Source organism: Nicotiana attenuata, unplaced genomic scaffold (genome assembly GCF_001879085.1).
Source record: "Nicotiana attenuata strain UT unplaced genomic scaffold, NIATTr2, whole genome shotgun sequence".
NCBI classification, from domain to species: Eukaryota; Viridiplantae; Streptophyta; class Magnoliopsida; order Solanales; family Solanaceae; genus Nicotiana; species Nicotiana attenuata.
In genome coordinates, this window is record NW_017670437.1 from 60,318 (window position 1) to 75,444 (window position 15,127).

At 30.6% G+C, this 15,127-nt stretch overlaps 1 protein-coding gene across 1 annotated transcript; it reads right to left on the reverse strand.

Moving 5' to 3' along the window:
- Positions 1–3,344: 3,344 nt before the first annotated feature.
- LOC109239389 (LOB domain-containing protein 6) lies at positions 3,345–7,607 on the reverse strand. Its single transcript, XM_019405942.1, has 4 exons — positions 6,863–7,607; positions 5,862–5,916; positions 4,770–5,183; positions 3,345–3,836 (listed from the first exon to the last, which is right to left on the reverse strand). Exons 3-4 carry the CDS (start codon positions 5,128–5,130, stop codon positions 3,517–3,519), a joined length of 681 nt encoding a protein of 226 aa, XP_019261487.1. The 5' UTR covers positions 5,131–5,183; positions 5,862–5,916; positions 6,863–7,607; the 3' UTR covers positions 3,345–3,516.
- Between the last annotated feature and the right edge of the window lie 7,520 nt (positions 7,608–15,127).

Consider the following 15,127-nt stretch of genomic DNA (forward strand, 5'->3'; position numbering starts at 1 on the left):
CGTATGGATTTATAGCATATAGGGAGAACAATTATTGACACCAATTTCAATCAAATGAGAAAAGTTTAGAAATTGACTAACACATGGATAGTATGATTTAATCAGTCAGTCAACCTTTTGATTTTCAAGATTCACACAGTCCTTAAACCAAAAACTTAGGAGTAATTTATACTTCATTTAAAAGGAGTTAAAAACCAAAAGAGATTTATGAATTTCAGAAGGTTTTGAAAAGCACTCTTTTTTCCTCCCGGATAACATGCATGCATGACACTTAGGCCACACATTTTACGCCTAAGAAAGTGCATGGTACAACCCTACCCCCAACTGCCATGCACCCTCCCTATCCTGACCTCTTACCCTAGTCAACCCAAAAGCAATGTCAATGGATATAATCGACCAAACATGTGCGCAACTCGACTATTTTACGGGATATATGCTATATTCTACCGGTACATATGCCGAATAATTTTATCCATTAAAGTTTTGGTAAATAGAATAAACACGCCTATTGTTCTTATCTCCTCTACAATTGAACGTGAAACCTCATAGTTCTTCTCCTACTTTATTGTTCACCAGCTACGCACGCAGTTGACCACTATTTCGATTTCATTTTGTTTTAGATTCAATATATCGTGTTACCACTCAGCAGAGTCCTATATTTTTTAACAAAAAATCGCTATTTACTGGTCTGTGCCGCTTTCCTAATCAAAAGATAGGAAAGCACCCCTTCTCCGAAAATTATGGGGTTATATTGTCGAGTTCCGTCAATATGATTTTCTCAAGCACCCTAGTATACTTTACTTGTTCACCCGAGTAATACTCTAGTTTTAAACTTATTTATAAGAATGACACATTTTTGGATTTAAAATTCAATTTTAAACTTCTTAATTAAACCTGATATTTTCACATAAAATATAAATACGTAAAATTATTAGAATTTCAATAAATTTGGAGTTCTGATCAAATAGTATTAAAATAGAGGAAGTAGTATTTTGTTTTGGAGTTGTTGATAGTGTACAGCAATAATATAAACAGTAAATGGTGAAGGCAAGCATGGCAATGACGACAAACGCATGCAGCTGTTTTTAAGTGTCAGAGAGACGTATTATCCTACTGCAATTGCCACTGCAAATATTTACATTTCAAAAGGACAAAAGGTCATCATTACTTTGCAATAACTAAGCAAATCATCATTGTCCCTACCCTCTCTCTTTATTACACAGGAGTAGAGTATTTCTTTTTTGCCCCGTAAAAATAGCCCGGTGCACTAAGCTCTCGTTATGCACATTGTTCGGGAAAGAGTCGGATCACAAGGGTCTATTTTATATAGTCTTACCCTGTATTTGTTCAATAGGCTGTTTTCACGACTTGAACCCGTGAACAGTGGGCGAAGCTAAAAATTTCTTCAAGGGTGTTCAAATTTAAAAGAAGTGAAAAAAAAATTCTGATAAAGGGTGTTCAATATATGTTATATATCTCTAAAACGTAATATTTTACCTATGTGCACATATAATTTTTCGACGAAGGGTGGTCAGTTGACCACCCTTATGAACATGTGGCTTTGCCACTGCCCGTGACCTCCTGGTCACATGGCAGCAACTTTACCAGTTACGCCAAGGCTCCCCTTCAACTCATTATATCAACAACAACAATAAACTCAGTGTAATTTCACAAATAGAATGTGAAGATGATAGTATATATACAGACCTTATCTCTATCTTGAAGATAGAAAAACTATTTCCGACAGACCCTCGGCTCAGAAAAAACATAATCACAACATTATTAAGAAAAATATAGTAATGGAGAAGCCATGAAAAATCAACGATCAAAAATACGTACCAAAATGTTTTCAATGCGGTAATCATTAGGTAAAATTATAATACATGAATGTAATAGAAAAAAATAAAAACAAAAATAATTATGCGGTAAATAATACTATATTGTTGTATAGGAATTATTATGGTATACTAGAATCAAGAATTAGACGCACTAATTTCTGGATACATACTAGTTTTAGTTTAAATTTTTAAATTTAAAAACTAAGAGAAAATCCAAATTACTAAAGGAGCGAATACTTTTTTTCAAACACTTTTATCACTTAACTATAATAATAATTAATATAAATCTTTGCCCTCGATATATAACTTAATCAGGATAAATTGATGCAATTTAGTGCTAAAAGCAGATGCCATAAAAAAAAATTCATACGAAATCTGTGTGATCCCTAACATATAGGGTTGTGACACATCTTTTTCTTTAATTTTCGTGGTGTCACTTCTGTTCTATACATGAGTCTCACGTGTGACCAATCCAACTAAATAAGGCAATGAACCTGTAATATATATATATATGCTAAATATTTATTTGTACGTACTGGGTATTTATATAATTGGCTCAATAAATACCTAATACATTTTTCCACGAATATGATTATCAGGGTAAATTATAATTAATTAATAGATATTCTTACTTTAATATTCTTTTATCTTAATAGTAAATTAATTATGATAAATTAATATAGCTTAATAAAAACATTCAATAGGGGTAAGTACCAAGTAGGAGTAACTATTTTCTGTGCATTGACCTAAAATACTACCCTACCTTTGACTTAGAGGCTTAGATCTTAGCTGTCCTACGGTTACCAATACTCCTTATTTTGTCCTTCTGATATGGTGCAATATAAGACATAATACAGGTTTCATATTTTTCGGAGAAAATATGCATGAATATTCTTGTCCAAATATCCTACATCTAGTCTATAATGAACAAACATTTAGACCAGAGACAAAAAAACATTTAGAGAAGAAAGTGCGAAATCATACTTGACCAAACATATAAGGCTATTGACATCCTCAAGAAAATGAGGGTATCACAGCGGCGGAGGTAGCCTTTCGGTTACGGTTCAAAAGTATGAATTTATACGTAAAAAATTACTAAAACTTTAACAAGTATTAGATTTAAACTCGTATTTTTAACTGTACAATGAGTTTAATGCTAAAAATTTTAAAAGTTTGAACTCATTAAAATTTAAACTCTGGATCCGCTTCTGGTTCGTCATACTAAAAACAAATTATCTCGGATTTAAGATGTTCTAAAAAGTTTTTTAAAAAAATATTCTATATCTCAAGATATTATTTTCCGTAGTTATTCTTATCCCCTCAAGATCTCTGGAAAAAAAACATCAACGAGGTAAATATGTATACAGAATTCATGAACTCAAAATCCTAGCTTCCCTTCTTAGAATCATGACGCTCAATAAAACTTATTTTAGACAGAATTTTAGAAGTATAGTGGCATAAACTATTAGATTAATAAATAAAATATTAGATTAATAACACTCACAAAATCAACAACAGTAGAGAAAATTCATACAATATTTGGTCTCTCAAAAATACTTATAGATAAGTATTCTGGTGCATGGGCAAGCCAGTATTACCTATCATAATCTTCAAACTTAATATAGTATCTGTTTTTGTAGTTCATAGTTAAAAACTCAAAGTCTCTTATGTAACCTAACTAAGATGGATCCACCGGCGTCCGTCGGCCATCTCCGCCAGCGGCGCGTGGCTGCTGGAACTGGCTTAGTTGACCTAGTAGAAGGCTACTTGCATCAAAGTTGTTATTCCCATGGCCTTCAAATGCGCGAATCATGTGCTGGTGCTGTTGTTGTTGTTGCTGCGACTGATCTCTGGGGAAGAACTGATGGTGGTGGTAGAGGTGGTGGTGATCCCTTCCGCCTCCAGCCATGAAGTTGAATTGCTGGTGGTGGTGGGCGGTAGTGGCAGCTGCAGCAGCCGCAGCTGCCAAGAGTCCATGAGTAGTAGTACCTGCAATACCTGTCGAGACATAATATGACAAGTTCAAGTTTTATATATTGATGGTGTACAAAATATTTACACACATGAATCTCTTGAAAAATATTAATTGGCAACCTAGCAAAAAGTAACTACCTTACTATCACATGTTTGGTGTATGAGGAAATTATTATAACTTAAATCATACACCCTCCATTTCAATTTATATAACTTATTTCCTTTTTAGTCCATGCAAAAAAGAATGACCCCGTTCCGTATTTAGAACCAATGTACCTTTTGCAATGATTTATAGCTAGCCACACAAAATATATGTTCGTCATTTACACCACAAGTTCAAGTCTTCTCTTTTTTATTAAATTATGTGCTCAGTCAAATAATAACAAAAATTGAAACGAACGGAGTAATATAATTAATTACTAGCATTAAAAAAGTAGCATATCTAACAACATCGGACTTTTAAATAGTTGGTCATACAATTCAATAAGGTATCAAAACATATAGGAAATCCTAGGTTCATATCTCTTTGCAACACAAAAAAATTAAAAAAAATCCACATATATAATCCATAAAAAGAAAAAAGAAATATACTTAAATAGTCGTCCATCCAAAAAAGTCATTTGCTATAGGATGGAAGTATTAGGGCCGAAGTTTAGAGGCGGACCCAAAATTTTTACGCGACATGGCACTTTATTCTGCTCAATTAGTGCCCCTTAAATGCTTTTATTGTTCAGGGTGCCAACTGCTTTAAATTAATAATTTTCAAGATATATACGTATATATATACAAGATTTCGGCCGAAGTTTACGGGGTCCGGTAACCCCTAACTCGTACACATGGATCCGCCTCTGGGCGCAACGGCCAAATGTGTAACTTCCCCGAGAAAGAAACAAGGAGTGTGTAGAGAAATAATATAATTAAATACTGAATTAAAAAGTGTGTTTTTAAATAATTTACCTCCTAAGTTTTGGTATTTGGAAAGCTCAGATTTAGCACAGCTAAGATCCATTTGAAGTTGTCGAAGTTGATGTTGAAGAAGTGAAATAACACCAACACAGCCATAAACAGGATCCCTAAGTCTCATATCAGCTTCATAAGCTAATGAATTTACAGCATCTTCACGTTGGTGAGGCTGTAATTCATTCAACAATTTGGTCACGTTACTTGCCCCAAACACTTTGTGCACATTCGCGAATTTCTGTGGTTGATCAGGGGGAAAGTATGGCGCGAAAACGCACTCTGGTTGGCATTTTCGACGTAGAAATTTACACGCTGCACATGGCGAATTTGACGATAATGAAGAAGAAGAGGAAGACATTGATAGTAAAAACTTGTTTTACTTCTTCTGAATTTGTCTTGCTTTAGTTAGACCTGAAATATGGTACAACCAAATAGTATTGAAATTAATGAAGTATGACTATGAGAGTGCACATATATATAAATAGGGTTAAGTGGTTAACAGTTCACAACTGGGATATGCTATAGTGAGTATATATTTTCTAGGAAAATTTTACGAAGATCTGGAAAAAAAGTTGTGCTGTGAAATATGAATATCTAAAAGAGGTTCTTGAAATTTCTTATTTTGGCCATGTGGGTCTTAGAAACTTAAAAGACCAAAACAGTATTTTATATATATATATTCTTGAATAATACTACCTCTCAAAATTTCAACCGGAATTCAGATCCAAAATAACCCTTTTACTTCCGCTATCCCAAATTATGTGACATTTTTCTTTCCTCAAAATTTAATGTGAACTTTGACCAAACGTTTAAAATGTATTTTTTAATCATACTGACATGGGAAGAACTGAACTTATATGATTTTTCTTTTATATAATTGTTGAAAAATTAAAATTTTAATTTTAAAATACTGAATTGATACAATCCAATTTAACTTTAAATACTAGTCAAATTGACTCACGAGAAGTGAAAAATATCATAAAAATTGGGACAGAAAAAATATAATAGTTTGTATGTTACAAGGCCAAAGGGGAGAATAATGGAAATTGTAGAAGTAAGCAGAAGAAACAGTAATATAAGTAGTAGTACCTGTTTTTGCTGTGTTTAACCAAAGGAAACAGAAACAAGACTTGTGCTTTGTTTGCTGCAATTGAAGACCAACAAAATCTTTGGTAATACTATTATTCCAGAAAAAAAGATGAAGGAAATGAAGAAGAAATTAAAAGTATAGCAAAACAGAAGGAGAAGCAAATTTTCACTCCTGACCAAAAACCAACCTATACATACAAAGTAGTAAAAGCTAGAAAAATAAATAAAAAATATTGTACGTACGTACGTATAATATGAACGGCTTAAAAATGGAAGGAAATAATATTATGAAGAGTACTACCTAGTCTAGCATAACATGGTATTAAGAAATATTTCTTGGGGGGATTTATTTTGGGATTGGATCCTGTGTAATTAAGTGTGAAAGTAAGAGCTTTGTATTTGTTAAAGTATGGAGTAATAATATATTATTTCACTCATTACAATGTCATAATTTTAGTCTCCTATTCAGATCTTGCTTGAAATTCATTCATTCACCTCCTCTTGTATATTTTTGTGCGCATTGACAAAGTCAAGATTTTCATTAAGAAGATTCAAAATATACAACAATAACAATAAATTCAGGTAATTATACAAGTAGGATCTAGCGAGCCCTACTTTGTGCAGATAAAGAAGCCGTTTTTGGTAGACTCTGGCAAGATTCGAAATATAAAGAAATAAATATTTTAACATTGAACTTCTCTACCCCTAGCTCTTCCCATGCTTGTGTGAGAGAGAAAATTAAGAAAAAAAATATGAAATTAAAATAGTAATACTACCTCCTAAGTCTATTATTTTTGAAAGTTTGCGTGCCACTATTTGGTCAAACCATTCTTTTCTTTTCAGCACGTAGTGTTTATATATCTGGCTCGATTATAGTGAAAAGATGGGTAAAAGTCAAGCTTGGATCTTGTGTAACAAAAGCTTTCTTTTTCAAAACCAGAAAACTAGAAAAATATACCCACTACTACTACTACTAGTATATATATAGATGAAATGATTACCCTTTTTTCCTTTTGCTAAAAACAGTTTGCTTTCTTTCTGACTGATGATCTTCAAGAAAATCTTCTCTTCTCTTATCTGTATGTGAAGAAAGGGACAGAAAAGTAGCAACTAGGAACTATGAAGTAAGATGAGGCTCTAGTTTTTTTTTTTTTTTAAATAGAAACAAAGCAACCAAAAAAAACTAGCTAGAATTCGAGGGTATGAAATCCCAAAAATATTTTTCGTAACACGTCAAAAAATGCTAGAAGGCACAAGCAGACATGCTATGAAGTGAGATGATGCTCTAGTTTTTTTTCGAAAGAGACACAAAGCAACAAAAAAAAAACTAGCTAGAAATCAAGGGTATGAAATTCCAACAATATTTTTCATAACACGTCAAAAAAATGCTAGATAGCACAAGCAAACATATCATTTAAAACGAGACTCTTGACTGGTGACGAAATTGGAATGACATAATTTTTATAAAACCCTAATAGGTAGTAAGAACAAAGGAGTATATGAACAAGAATAATGATAGATAAATCATGCAGAATATAAGGGTTTTCTTTGAAATGAAAATATATAGTACTAGTAAGTAGAAAATAGTAGTATTAAAATTGGGCAATCTTTAAGCTTCCATATCAAGAAAAGCATATAAAGACGGTGATAATATAAGGTGAAGAAGCGCAAGAAAAGGAGAAGAATTTTCTTGAAATTTTTGGCTTTTTTGTTTGTTGAATGAAGTGAGCAAAGGGAAAAAAAACACAGAAGTCGCCCAAAAGAAGAGGCTAAGGAGACGGAGAGAAAGCAAAAAATGTAAAAGGAGAGAGTTATGACTTTGTGATTATTATTATTATTGGGGGTATGTGGGGGAGGGGGGGGGGGGGGGGGGGGGGGGNCTTATTTGGGATTCGTAGCTTCTTGTTCTTTTGGTTGGAGATGTTGGTTTTAGGGTTTAGTAGGGAAAAGAAAGAGAAAGGGATTTTCAGAAAATAATGTTAAGAGGGATATTTTCTAGACTTGTCTTGTGTCATTGATGTGACCTTTCCTTTTTCCTGTCCTTGTATTCCATTTGTTACACCTTACACACATTTAAGTCGCCTACAACCCTCCCCCCCTCATCCTCTCTATTTCTCGAGTCCGAAACTTAAATAGTGTCTTTTTGGGCACAAAATACATTTTTACTGTTAAAAAAAAGGTTACATAACTACATAATTTTAACGAAAAGTTAGCCGTTAAAGTGATTCGCAGTATTATACTGCGAATTATTAAAAAACTAATTTTTTTAACACTTCGCAGTATAGTACTGCGAACAACCCTCATGAGAAAATTCTTGGGGTTGGATATAGTTTTGTCTTTTAAGTCCATCAATTCCACCCTCCTTTTAACATTGGCCCATGACACCCCATCCCATTGGAAGCACAAACTTTCAAAAATATAAGTACCAATTAAAAAATTATAATAATAATAATTTCATAGAAAGAAATATATATATATATAAGCATGAATACAATGTCGATTTACAAAAATAACCTTATAATATTAAATTATTTTTCTAAACATATTGGATAAAATTGTCATATTTATAATTAGCACTTCTAATTCAATTAAGATTTTGTATTCGTGGAAACTTTTTTAGTACTATTTTTTAACCACTCAAATAGGTTCCCATAAGGATTAAAAAAAAGCACGTAACTTTAATTTGCTGGGAAAAAAGACTTTAATTACTACTTAGTTTTTAGAGTCTTTTTCTTTTATTGAGCTAACGTCAAGTACTAATACAAAAAAGAAAAATAAATATTGAAATACTTATTAGTTCAAAGTAATTTAAGAAAACATGATTTCCTTAAAGCAAGCATGCCCCAATTATAAGTGTATTAGTCCAAAAAGATAAATCGCATAACAAAGGTCTAAAAAGGCAAAGTCATGGAACTTATAGCATGTTTGGTGTAAGTTTCTTTTTGATCAAAAATGCCTATTTTGCTAAAAGTATTTTATTCTTCTAAAGTTAAGGTCTTTGGCCAAGCTTTTAGAAGAAAAAAAATGCTTTTGTGTCGAAACAGAAATAGTTTTTGAGAAGCAAAAGAAGTAGTTTCTTTCTAAAAATATTTTTTTTAAAAAAGCTCTTATGTGAAAAATACACTTAGAAGCACTTTTAAAAGCTTGGTCAAACACCAATTGTTGCTCAAAAGTTTTTTTTTCAAATTAATTAGCCAAACACAAATTATTTCTCACCAAAAGTACTTTTTTAAAATACACTCTAAAAAAATTCTTTTCAAATTAATCTGATTTTAGAAAATTGGTCAAACAAGCTATTATTAATGTCTTTCTTCACCTAAGATATTTTCAATAGGATTTAAGTCATATATATTAGTAGTGGATAGGGTTTCTTTTTGCATTATATGTGAACTTCACATATTCGTTAGTATTTTTATTAGAATATGAATTAATATTTAAGTAATATATATTGATAGTGCAAAGGTTTCTTCTTTGCATTATCAGTGAACTTCACATATTAATAGCACTTTTAAGATTATCAATTAATTTTATCTGAAAATTTATCTGTAATTAATAAATGACATGATTATGTTAATATATACATGGTTCTACAAACTTTAAATTGGAATGTTGATCAACAAGAATATTTTCAACATATTAATCAAATTTTATACCCTTCGCAAAATAAATTATTTCCTTAAAAATAATCGTATGTTGAACAAAATTAAACTTTTAAAATAGCAAATATTTTGAAGATCTTATTCAATTTTAAATATGATTTTATTAGATGGTCATTGAATAACGAGCAAAAACTATGACCAAACAAGAGCTTTTCAAATTAGATAAAATATAAAAAGGATTACAAGAATTACATTTTTTCAGATAAATTTTTCAGCAAAAATGAATGCTCTTCCTAACAAATAATTTATTGTTTTCTATTACCAAGAAAAAAAATTACTGATTTCTAAAAAAAATAATATGATTTACAAAAATTACCTAAGTGTTTGTTTGTGATGATTGATGGGCAATAACGTGCGAGGCACGTTCATAGAGACTAGTATATATATATATATATATATATATATATATATATATATATATATATATATATATATATATATATATTTGTAATTGAAAACTCTTAAAACGTTTCAAAACTATGATAAGGAAAAATTAATCGCTTCTCCAAATAATAATAAATACTGTAGTCCACTTTTCATGAAGTAGTTTTGAGTGTCCCATTGTATATAATAAATAATACTCAAACTCAAGTACAGGGACGCACGATATCCAATGACGGAGGGTTGTTCGCAGTATTATACTGCGAAGTGTTAAAAAAATTATTTTTTTAATAATTCGCAGTATAATAATGCGAATCACTTTAACGGCTAACTTTCCGTTGAAGTGATTCGCAGTATTATACTGCGAATTATGTAGTTATGTAACTTTTTTTTTTAACAGTAAAAATGTATTTTGTGCCCAAAAAGGCACTATTTAAGTTTCGGACTCTCTATTTCTCTCTACATTTTCTCCTATTCTTTTTTTTCTTATGAAACTTCGTTCAAATATTGTTGATAACTTATTCTTTTTTATAATTGTGGTCTTAGGATCAGCCTACATGTATCTCGACTAATCTAATAGTATACACAGGGCGAATGTAGAGTGTTAATGACGGGTTCAACTGAACCCATAATTTTCGACGAGGAGTAAAAATTTATAAGTAAAAGTTCGTTAAAATTACAAAAATAGTAGATACGAACCCATAAATTTAAAAATATAATGGGTTCAATGCTAGAACCTTAAAGTTGAACTCATAAAGTTTAAATCCTGAATCCGCCTCTAAGTATACACGTTATCTCTCGTCAGCACCTCGATTACTTCCACGAAATGTTTGCTCACCAGCATAGGTACCAGATCAAGGCCTGGGTAGACAGAAAGAAATCACTTGTATTTTTGCCTCCATTAAAATTTAAATTTAAAATCTCATGATTCTATATCTAATTCATTGATCACTACGTCATACCCTTAAATGCCAACAATTGATGACTTATTCTATATATGCTAACTATGTTTTTCGACTAATTTTTAGTCATTTCAGTCCAATGCAACGTGAGACTAAGCTAGCGTTTGGATATATATTTGGTTGAAACTTGAAAAAAGAATTTTTGAAGTTGTGTTGAAAATAATTTTTGGAAATTGAAGTTGTGTTTGGACATACATTTTATTTGAAAGAAAACTTGAAGTTTTGTGATAGGACTCTAATGAGGAAGACAATAAATTAAAGATAAAGGATAGAATTTGAGAATAGACCCAACAAATTAGTAATTCAAAAATAATTAATAAAGATCAATCACCCAACAACTACATAATAAAGTGAACCTAAACTATAGGAATACCTTCAAGTGGAAGTGTGATTGCACTTGAAGAACACACCTTAAATAAAGTTGTCATCGATAATGGCAAACTACCATTACACCTCTCAAAAGATTATTCATCATTCATCAAAATTATTCTCCCTAAAATGAAAGTCTTAAGGGCTATTTATACTAGGTTGGGTATTTGATTATCAATGACACAAATACCCTAAGCTAATTCTAAGGAACTAAGTGTAGTCACTTATTACAAGTATAGCCTCCAATTATATGTAGTCTTCAATTAATAGCAAATTACACATATAGCCTCCAATTGCGAAAGTAGCCATCAATAGACATCCAAAGCGCATGTTGGTTATCTTGGGTCGTATCATTTTGTGAATGAAAGAAAAGTTCACCCAAAATTGTCCTAAATCAGTTTTTGGGAATGATCATATTCCATGAACAAACAATGTTTTTAAAATGATTTTGAAAAGAAAAAAAAGAGCCAAAATCTATGGCCAGACTGGAGCTAACTATAGCAAATCAAAGGACAAGTCAAAACTGACTCTTAACAAGTAGTATATGTGAGTTCCTTAACTATGTATCTTCAGCTGTGAAATATGTTCTGACTTGCATATTTCACTACTTCTATCTTGCAACCAAATATTAGAAACAGGAAACAAATTTTACAAGATAAAACATTTCCTACGGATCACATTTTGATTGACAAATACATGTGTGTGTTCAATTAGTGTATAATCTATGTACTTTGGCTAGAAAAATAAACATTGAATCCGACTTATCATTGTATAAAGATCCCAAAAACTTTGACGATCTTTTACACAAATAGCCGGACAGATTCATTATTTACTATTTCTAGCTGCTATAGATAGATTATGCATTGATTACATATAAATATTATATATCATACATAAATTATATTTATGTTATACACCTGTCGTATATTTTTAGTTTAAGTGATTGAGTTTGCAATTATTAGATTAATTCGTCAAACTTGGGGATGGACTGCAAAAGCCCAATATCAAGTGGGCTACAAAATTCCAAGTTCAATTGGGCTGCAGAAACAATAGGTCTGAATGATCAAAGGAATTTTTACCTCCTATAGCAAAGGTTAATACTTTATTTATTTTAAATAAATACCGTTTAAAAAAATTATATTCTATAGATACCTTTTAATGTTTATTGCAAAATCTAATTTTGGTTACCTCCTACCCCTAAGCCACTAAATACGCTATTCAGTTACACTATTTTCTTTCTCTCTCTACTTTGATACATGTCATTCTCTTTCCCGTTCCCTAAAAACAACAGGTTTGCTTATTAAAGCAAATATTTCCTTCAAAACCTCCCATGTCAAACGATACCACGGGAGACGGATAAAAATACACAGATCGAAAAACTAAGGCTTTGCTTGGAATGAAAGAGGGAGGGGAAGGGTGATGAAAGAGCAGAAGTAGAAGGGCAGAGGAGATTCAGTAGTGTGGTAAAATCAAAAAGGCAATGCAATGAAGAAGATTCCAGATGGAACGAAAGGATGTGTTTTACGATCCGATGGGTCGTTGGAAAATCGTCGGCGAAAAACTTAGCAATTTCTTCTTCCTGTAATTTTGATGTTGAATTTGTAATTTTGATGCGTGAGAACAGTGAGATTCAGGGTTTTTGCTCGACGACTGATTCGCCGGAAATTAGGGTTTGTTTTGAACAAAGACGACGGGGTTTGGGGCTGAGCTACTTGATTTTCTGTTAATATATTTCAATGTATTTTCAACGTATCACGCTGTATTTTCATGTATTTTATTGTATTCATTGTCTTTTTCTTTCATTGTAATTCAATGTATCTCGCTGTATTCCATGTATTTCATTGTATTCACTGTCTTTTTTTCCATTATATTTTAATGTATCCCGCTGTATTTTATGTATTTTTCGGTTGAGAATCTTTTTTATAACTGGAAATACAAAATTTGTTTGTTATAATTGAGTTTGTTGAGTTATATTAGGAGTCTATTATGTTAATTGATTCACTTTCCGTTTAAAAACAATGTAATCCCCTCTTTCACGCCGTGAATACAGTCGAATACAATAATTTGTCCAGCTGTAATCGCATGTTTCACGCCATGAATACAGTCGAATACACTCGAATACAACAATTGATTAGCTGGACTTCCCTGATTCACGCCTATTTTTGCTACTGTATTCATGAATACAGTAGCTTAAATACATCTAATACATCTTATAACAACAGAAAACGTAACTATAATCTGTAATATAGCAAGTGGTATCTATAGATAGCTAATTACCACTAAAAAATAGTGCTTTATGAAAAATTTTCATGATTAAAGGTCTGACCCGATTACAGGTTCTCTAGGGAAGAGAGGGAATTAATAGAGTTAAGGTGAACGACACAAAAATTATTTATCATTCCCTACGTACCCATAAAACTAATTATCTTTCCTACACATGGCAGCTTTTGTGGTTAATTTTCTCTTTTTTCTCTTTTTCTTTTTTATTTCTCTACTTCTTTTCTTTCTTTTCTCCTTCTCTTTTTTTTTCGTTGTTTTTTCAATTTTCTCCTTTTTGGTAGTTTATTTTTCGCTCAAATCTCCATTGTTATTGTTTTTACCATAATTTAATTTCACACTAAATTTTGACTTCTTCTTTATTTTCTTAGTTTTTTTTCCTTTTATTTATTTTATTTATTTTTTGTTCTTTTTCTAATTTCATTTAACTCCTTTTTTCTTTTATTTTCTTTGTCTCTTCATAATCTAATTTCATTTATTTTTTTGCTCTTTTTTTATTTCTTATTGACTTATACATTAGGAAAAGATAACTGATAGTATATGTTTGTTCACCTTTTTCTTAGTATAGCTGGTATAATATATATTTAAACTTTTTTTTCTTTTTTTCTTATTTAAATTCAATTATTAGAACAACTTATACATTATAACTGTTTTCTTATCTCTTTTTGCTTTCAATTTTTTTGTTTTTAATTTTATTTATTATTATTTAAATTTATTTTTTTATTTCCTTTATTTCATAATCTAATTATGCACACATTTTTGGCTCCTTTAATTTTGTTATTTTTATTTATTTATATATTTTATATATTAATTATTAAAAAATAACGTACTTTAGCATATAGCATATAAAAAATAATATATTAGTAGCAGTTGAATTATATTATTGCAGTATAGTATGATCCCCACATGCTATGTATCATATACTTACAGGGTAAATAATATCGAAAACTCTCTTAGAAAGTTGAAAAATGACCCATTGGATATTTTGAATTTTTTTAACCAAATTTAACTATATTGTTACATTACATCATGTACTGTAATAGTATACTGTGCAATAAATTAAACAATATTAAATTAAATATTATATACCAAAATAGTACATAGTATGTTATTTGTTATATAATACAAATTAGTCTCTTCGCTAGTTCAACTCAATTTTAACCTAAATTTAAAAAATCTACTCCATAGTTTCCATCAAATTGACTCAAAATTTCGCCACAAACCTCCAATCAAATATTTCAAACCAAATATTTTGGTTTAAGAAAAAAATTTTAAGAAAAAAAAAAGCTCCGCCGAAAGTTAAAAAAGAACTCAATGTAAATTTCAAAAAATTCTAAACGGACCAAATTATAATAGTATACTGTTATATTATATAGTGTACTGTAACAGTATATCATTGAAATGAACTGTATACCAAAATGATATATAGTATATCATTTTAGTATACAATACAAATTCTTCTTCGCAAGTTCAATGCAATAAATTATACACTATTAAATTAAATATTACATACCAAATGGTATATCGTATGTTATTTTGACATATAGAGGACTGGTTCATTCCTTCAAAAATTATAGTAGTATACTATTGTAATTAATTATATACTCTTGAATTAACT

What these genes read in the sequence shown, in the direction of transcription:
- LOC109239389 (XM_019405942.1), bottom strand. Translation starts at nt 5,130, where the DNA reads ATGTCTTCCTCTTCTTCTTCATTATCGTCAAATTCGCCATGTGCAGCG. An exon ending in CAAATACCAAAACTTAGGAG is followed by an intron (nt 3,837 to 4,769) that starts GTAAATTATTTA and finishes ATGTCTCGACAG; the next exon opens with GTATTGCAGGTACTACTACT.